The sequence below is a fragment of the Piliocolobus tephrosceles genome, chromosome 9 (assembly GCF_002776525.5).
Source record: "Piliocolobus tephrosceles isolate RC106 chromosome 9, ASM277652v3, whole genome shotgun sequence".
In the NCBI taxonomy this organism is placed as follows: domain Eukaryota; kingdom Metazoa; phylum Chordata; class Mammalia; order Primates; family Cercopithecidae; genus Piliocolobus; species Piliocolobus tephrosceles.
In genome coordinates, this window is record NC_045442.1 from 31,871,495 (window position 1) to 31,879,221 (window position 7,727).

Consider the following 7,727-nt stretch of genomic DNA (forward strand, 5'->3'; position numbering starts at 1 on the left):
ATTATTATTATTTTTTTTTTTAATTTTAATTTTTTTTTTTTTTTAGAGGCAGGGTCTTGTTCTGTGGCTCAGGCTGGAGTGCAATGGTGAGATCCTAGCACTACAAGTGCACATCACCATGCCTGGCTTTTTTTTTTTTTTTTTTTTGAGATGGAGTTTAGCTTTTGTTGCCCAGGTTGGAGTGCAATGGCACTATCTCGGCTCACAGCAACCCTGGTTCAAGTGATTCTCCTGCCAGGCATCTGCTACCATGCCCAGCTAATTTTGTATTTTTAGTAGAAACAGGGTTTCTTCATGTTGGTCAGGCTGGTCTTGAACACCCGACCTCAAGTGATCCATCTGCCTCGGCCTCCCAAAGTGCTGGGATTATAGGCGTGAGCCACCACGCCCACTGTATTTTTATATTTTTATAGAGACTGTGTCTGGCAATATTGCCCAGGCTGGTTGCAAACACCAACACTGTGCCCACCCATCTGGGCCTGATAATTTAAGAGGACTCACATTCCTCAGATAACACTTCTTTTCGGCCAGGTGAGGTAGCACATGTCTGTAATCCCAGCACTTTGGGAGGCTGAGACTGGAGGATCACCTGAGCCCAGGAGTTCGAGACCAGCTCAGGCAAGATGTTGAGAGCCCTGTCTCTACAAAAAATGAACAAATTAAATGAGTGTGGTGTCGGGCACTCACCTATAGTCCCAGCTACTCGGGATGGCTGAGGCAGGAAGATCCCTTGAGAACCCAGGAATTCAATACTTAAGCTATGATTGCACTAGCCTGGGTGGCAAAAGTGAGACCTCTTAGAAAAAAAAAAAAAGTTGTGTTCTCAACCCCAACGGACCACAATATCCAGTGAAGCTGCTGTGGCCCCTAACTCTCAGCACAGGAGGTCCCTTAAGAAAATGCTTGGCCGGGCGCGGTGACTCACGCCTGTAATCCTGGGCGACAGTCTCAAAAAACAAACAAAAAACGCTTCCTCCTAACCCCCATCTCAACAATCCAAGACTGAAAAGAAGAGGGACCATGAAAGTCCCTGAAACTACAAGCTGGGCTATGGCTAGAGGAGGTAAATATCAGACTGAAGTGTAAGATGGACATTACTAAGTCTTAATCATCATTTCATGTTTATACCTCACAGGCTGAGATAGATTTCTCAAGCAACATAAACGTAAAGTGCATTAGGATAGGACTACAAGAGAGCTCTGAGAACATACAACGAGGAGACCCAAACCCATCTAGGGCTCAGGGAAGGCTTCCCAAGGAAGCGATGCCCATGCTGAGGCCCAAGGGATCTCATGCCCCACTGCACACACCGCGCGCTCCCCATTCCCAAACGAGGCAGACTTTTCATGCCTCCCTACCTTTGGACTCTGTTGTTCGTTCCACTTTCCTGGAGTACTGTCTTCCCTCTCCTGCCCAGTAAAGCTAACTTCACATCCTTTATAATCCAGCTGAAAAGTGAAGCCATGCCCACGGCCTCTCCCCAAAGGAGGAGTGAGTATCACCTGTTCTGAGCTCCGAAGTTCTTGGGGACACCTTGTGGGAACTGCGTGTGTGGTGGCTTGTCTCCACCACCGTACTGTGAGCTCATAGTGTTCCTAGAGCCCAGCACCAGGCAAGCTCTATAGATGTCTACTGAATGAAGGAATGAACGAATGATTTCATTTTAAATGGGATTAGGGGAAAATGATTCAAGGCAGAGGGGTGAGCTGAGCTCCTTCGAATGGTGTCTTTACCGAACCAAGCCTGGGTCAGGCAGATGTAATGAGCCCACCTATTACAAGAATCTCCAGAGAAACTAGGTCAGTTCTTTCCTATCTCTTTAAGAACGAGAGGCCGCGGTTCCGCGCCTGCGCACTGAGAGAGTAAACACCTCTCCTTTTCACTTTCCCCCCTTCTCCCTATTGCCCCAACCTGCCGCAGCCTCCTCCCATACTCCCCTCCTTCGGGTGGGGTAATGGTCCGTCCCAGGGTGTCAGGCTTGTTCCGGAGGGTGGCAAGCAGGAATGGTACATTCCACTGCCTTCATTACCTTCTGCTTTTCGCGTCGCCTCTGTTCTATTTCCCCCTACCTAGAGGAGCTTAATAGGCTAGCCCCAAAAAAGGCGGGGGAGTCGGGCGGAGGGGACCGGTCTGAGCCGGTCTGCAGCGCAAGCGCAGTGCGGATAAACAGGAAGCGGGCGGTGGAGGCAGCAGCAGAGGAGAGCTCGGGGCTTCGGGTGGAAACAGCGGAAGAACTAAGATCAACGGGAGGGCAGCAGAGGCTGAGAACGAGGACAGGACCCTTGGCCGTCTTCTTCCAGGGAACAAGAGGTCACAGCCTCGCTCTCCGCTTAGGCTTCTGGCGCCCCAGCTTAAAGCTGAGGCTGCGGCTGACAAAGGGCTCGCGCCGGTGCCGCCGCCCTTTTCATCCGGGCATTCGGGTCCCTGCGGAGAGGGAGGGGGAAGGGCAGAGGGGGAGGGGAAGGAGCCGGAGGGGCGCACACTTGGAGCTGAAGCCCTCTCCAGGGCTCCGGGCCTGTGGCCCAACGGACGGAGGCCGAGGAGGACCCGCAGAGGTGGCGGCGGCCGGGGGCAGGAGGATGGTGCAGAAGGAGAGCCAAGCGACGCTGGAGGAGCGGGAGAGCGAGCTCAGCTCCAACCCTGCCGCCTCTGCGGGGGCATCGCTGGAGCCACCGGCAGCTCCCGCACCCGGAGAAGACAACCCCGCCGGGGCTGGGGGAGCGGCGGTGGCCGGGGCTGCAGGAGGGGCTCGGCGGTTCCTGTGTGGCGTGGTGGAAGGTGAGCGCCCTCTTTCCCGCCCCACCTTGGCACTGACACGTTCTGTCCTCGGGAGGAGGGTGGTGGCGGGGCTTTTGGAGGCTGTAGAAGTCTGGAAAGCCTTTGGGTTTGAAATGTGGCCCTGCTAAAGCGAGGGGGAGAGACGAGATGTTGGGCCGAATCTCCTCGCACGTCCTTAGACGGCGTCGAATTCCCCCCTGGCCACTCACAAGCCTGACCCCACCCGTCTTGGGCTTGGAGCCAAGTCAGCTCTTAAGGAGGCGGTGGTTAGGAGCCTGGTGCTCTGTTAGCCTCTGAGTTCTACTTCTTTGTACCTTGGGGTCTTATTCCCTAGGGTTGTCTGCGTTCCATTGAAAAAATGTGTATAGTTCCTCTGTCATCACTTTTGTGGAAAATCGACCCACGTTGACGTGTTTGTACTTCTGGAGTGAAGAGAAGCACGGTTGGCCTATAGTATTTCAGGTTCCACTTTGCTTAGAATATTTTTGTTGCTTCCCCCTACCCCCGCAAAGATTCATTTGCAACTTAGAAAATTACCCTCCTTCCCAGCTACTGTTCTTTGCTGTCGAGGGATGAAGCTTTGGCTTTAATCACAGATTCTCAAAGTATCTGAGATGCATAATTTGAATTTAGTGACCGCAGAAGTGGCGTTAAAAATGCCCTTCTCGCCTTTTTTCCCATTTACAGTCGAAAAGAATGATGGACTTTTTTGGTAGTGAGGGAAAATTACCAGATGCTTGTTTTCACAGTTTCTGGATAAGAATGGACAGATAGTCCATCTTGCAGCTCTGTAGAGGCACGAATCGGTTACATTATTGCTCTTTCCGCAATTACAGCGTATATTTGAGTTTTCTGAAGTATTTTGGCCGACTCGGAGTTTCCCAGATGTTTATCTCTCTCTCTTATGTAATGGCGTGGATAAGGGTAAAAAAAAATTTTAAAAACCAAAAAGGTATGGAAAAAGGAGTGCTCTCGAGGTTAAGAACATCAGCTTTTCTATTTTTTTCACCTTATAAATTAGAGTATTTTGTGAAAAATGGGCGGTGGTTGTGGTACAGACCATAACAGGCTACTTTGCTGCTACAGTAAGGCATGAAAGAGTTCGGCGAAGTTAACTGTTGCAGAATTTGGGGGACTACAGAATCGAAAACTGCTATATAGCAGTTTTTTACTATATAGTGTTCATCAAAATGGACTACTATATAGTGTTCATCAAAAATGATTGCATTGTGTGACTTATATCGATGTATTTATTGGCTAGAGTGCAGGGAGATTTTAGAAAAAGAATCTGGTTTTTGTTATCAAAGATCTTGGGGTGGGGATGAGAGAGTGCTGAGAAATTTCGGAACTAGACTGGAATGAGTCTAAGGAAACTTGCCTGCCCATTATACCTTCAGTAATAAAAGGAGAAAACTCATTTGGTTTAAATTGGTTTGTTTAGAATAGCATTAAAAGGCGATTCTTCCTATTTAAAGAGCAGAGTTGTCTGCCATTCTGTCGTTTATTCTTCCTCCCTCCCGTGCCCTTGTATATTTTCTTAGTGACTGAGCACCTGAGCCAGCACTGATTTTTTTTGTGTTTTGTTATTTTTGGTTTTTGCGGGGGGAGGAGACAGAGTCTAGCTCTGTCGCCCAGGCTGGAGTGCAGTGGCGTGATCTCGGCTCACTGCAACCTCCGCCTTCCGGGTTCAAGCAATTCTCCCTCAGCCTCCCAAGTTGCCGGGACTACAGACGCAGGCCCGGCTAATTTTTTGTATTTTAGTCGAAACAGGGGTTTCACCCTGTTGCCCAGGCTGGTCTCCACCTCCGGAGCTCAGGCAGTCTGCCCGCCTCGGTCTCCCAAAGTGCTAAGATTACAGGCATGAACTACCTCGCCTGGCTTTTTTTTTTTTTTTTTTTTTTTTTACTTTTTGATACCTCTTGGTTGGCACCAGCCCTAAAATGAATGAGCATAGAAATACTATAGTTACTGCTAGGATTTCTTTCTTGTTTTCTTTCCATCACAAAACTTTCTTGGTTTTTAACTCATACATTAACAGCATTGCTTCCTCTTTGTGGTGCCAGTCAACTGAAACCATGAACCTGACTCTCAAAATAGCCAAGATACGGTTTTTAAAGATTAAAACGTTGAAGCTAGACATTTGAAAAGTCTTTTTTTATATTGGAGCAACTCTGAAAGGATGTTTGATGCCTACTCCTTAAAAAAAAAATGACAATGCCAAGTGCCGTAGGGATGCTAAAGACTTGTATAGGTCTGCCTAATCAAGAATATTTTATATTGACCGGGTGCGGTAGCTCACGCCTGTAATCCCAGCACTTTGGGAGGCCGAGGCGGGCCGGATCAGGTGGTCAGGAGATCCAGACTAGCCTGGCCAACATGGCGAAACCCCATCTCTACTAAAAATAGAAAAAAATAGCTGGGCATGGTTGCGGGCGCCTGTAATCCCAGCTACTCGGGGGGGCAGAGACAGGAGAATCACTTGAACCCGGGAGTTGGAGGCGTAGGTTGTATTGAACAGAGATCGTGCCACTGCACTCCAGCCTGGGCGACAGAGCGAGATTCCGCCTCAAAAAAAAAAAAAAAATTTATATCACTTGTGAGAGGGTAACATTAGATTGTCCGAATGAAAGTGCTACAGTTTTATACGTTGGTATGTAATGAATTTTAATTTGGTCTGTCATTGTCCTTTTTGTGGTGCAGTGGAGTCATTCTGCGTAGAGGTTGGAGCTAAAATACATTGCAGAAATTCATGTTCTAGACTAGTCTCTTATATAGACTGTGTGGGTTTATGTAGAACATTTTGTGTTCAGAATGCTTTTATTAACCTTGTTCATGGTACTCTTGAGAGGCTGTCCTTATCTCTTACTGATGATTAGATTGAGACAGGTGGAAAGTAAAGGTTAGACAAGATGTAAAGTGTGTGATTTGAGCTGTGATAAGCACACTAGGGGGTTCTAGATAACTAGTTTGTTGCTTATTCAACAATTTAGGTTATCAGTCTGCAAGTTTGTTTTTTGCAGTTTGCATAACTAATATTTTGTCCTCTTATAGGATACTCTGGGGCAAGTCACATTCTTGAGTTTTCTTTGTTTATTCTTTCCATTTAGGACCAGAAGTAACATTCTTGAATTTTTATTTATTCAGACCTTTGCTCTGTAATTAAGATTGCTTGAGAGTTTGTTGTTTGGGCCAGTTAGGTTGTTGAATTTCTTGGGAATGTGGTTTCAGGCATTTTTTGGTCACTTTGATTATATCATTGTATCGGGAACTTTTTTTGAGAGAGAGTGTTTTGCTCTGTCACCCAGGTTGGAATGCAATGGCGCGGATCTTGGCTCACCGCAACCTCTGCCTCCTGGGTTCAAGTGATTCTCCTGCCCTAGCCTCCCAAGTAGTTGGAATTCCAGTCCTGGCCAGGAACTTTTTTTTTTTTTTGAAAAAAGGAGCACGATCATAAAATTAAGTTTCTGATTTTTTTTTTTTTTTTTGAGACGGAGTCTTGCTCCGTCTCCCAGTCTGGAGTACGGTGACCAGATCTCGGCTCACTGCAAGCTCCGCCTCCCGGGTTTACACCTCAGCCTCCCTAGTAGCTGGGACTACAAGTACCCGCCACCTCCCCGGCTTGTTTTTTGTATTTTTTAGTAGAAACGGGGTTTCACCGTGTTAGCCAGGATGGTCTTGATCTCCTGACCTCATGATACGCCCATCTCAGCCTCCCAAAGTGCTGGGATTACGGGCCTGAGCCACCAGGCCTGGCTCTCTGATTTTTTTAACTGGTTTACATGTTGATCTCCCCTCACCCTTTTTTTTTCCTTTTTTTTTTTTTTTTTTTTTTGTTGTTGTTGTTGTTGTTGTTGTTTGAGATGGAGTCTTACTCAGTTGCCCAGGCTGGAGTGCAGTGGCGCAATTTCGGCTCACTGCAACCTCCGCCTCCCAGGTTCAGGTGATTGTTGTTTCTCAGCCTCCCAAATAGCTGGGATTACAGGCATTTGCCACCATACCGGGCTAATTTTTGTGTTTTTAGTAGAGACGGGGTTTCACCGTGTTGGCCAGGGTGAGTCTGGAACTCCTGACCTCAAGTGATCTACCTGCCTTAGCCTCCCGAAGTTCTGGGATTACAGGCTGGGCCACCTCACCTGGCCTCCCCTCACCCTTTCTAAAGCAGTTTTAATCCTTCTAGGAAGTAATTGTTACTGTTGGCAGCTTGTATTACATTGCTGCCCTTCACCATTGTAAGCTTGAGATCTCTTACAAAATTGGATTTACATATATTTGGACTTTATCAACAGTGAAAAGAAATGATAGATGTTTGTTTTAAAATAACTGTCACCTAAGTAACTAATGTCATAGTAGAAAAAATAAGAAAATGTATCTAAGCAAAAATGGAATAAAAGTCACCTTTTAATGTCACCACCCAAAGATAAAGGAACCTTAGTATTTTATTAAATATCATTCTGATTTGGTGTATGTTATGTTTTTTACAAAATAGGCTTGTATGTTTTTAACTTTTCTCAATAAAGCTTACCACATTTTAAAACTGAATATAATTTCATTCTTTCTTTCAATCTAGGATTTTACGGAAGACCTTGGGTTATGGAACAGAGAAAAGAACTCTTTAGAAGGTAGATCTTTATTTTATGAAGGAGAGAGAACCTTAAACTCCTAACATTTTCTTTTGTTTGAAGAAATACTAACAGTGAATAGCCCAGGTGCATTTTGATAGTTTCTCAATTACAGAAGTTATTTTACCTTGGTCCCTTATTTCCTCACCTAGGCCTTTGGTTTTCAGACTTTTCCTGGGGAGCTGAATAGGTTTTGGGCTTCACCTTACCCAGAGCTGTTATGTTGTTTTTTTTTTGAGCCACCGCGCCTGGCCTGTTATGTTTTTTAAGACTGTTTTATATGTTGGCATACATTGTAATACTTACTTTTTTTTTTTTTTTTTTTTTTTT

General features: G+C 46.1%; 2 protein-coding genes across 6 annotated transcripts in view; both read left to right on the forward strand.

Moving 5' to 3' along the window:
- The window catches only part of KCNIP2 (potassium voltage-gated channel interacting protein 2), a 26,961-nt gene extending 25,204 nt beyond the window's left edge, over positions 1-1,757 (forward strand). For all 3 annotated transcript variants that reach the window (XM_023206469.2, XM_023206468.2, XM_023206470.2), the window contains one exon: positions 1,136-1,757. In XM_023206469.2, the coding sequence (XP_023062237.1) occupies positions 1,136-1,420 (285 nt within the window). In that variant the 3' untranslated portion in view covers positions 1,421-1,757. The remainder of the gene's footprint in view (positions 1-1,135) is intronic.
- Positions 1,758-1,895: 138 nt separating this feature from the next.
- OGA (O-GlcNAcase) overlaps positions 1,896-7,727 on the forward strand; it is a 36,746-nt gene continuing 30,914 nt past the window's right edge. For all 3 annotated transcript variants that reach the window (XM_023206465.1, XM_023206467.1, XM_023206466.1), the window contains exons 1-2: positions 1,896-2,778; positions 7,346-7,397. In XM_023206465.1, the coding sequence (XP_023062233.1) occupies positions 2,004-2,778; positions 7,346-7,397 (827 nt within the window). In that variant the 5' untranslated portion in view covers positions 1,896-2,003. The remainder of the gene's footprint in view (positions 2,779-7,345; positions 7,398-7,727) is intronic.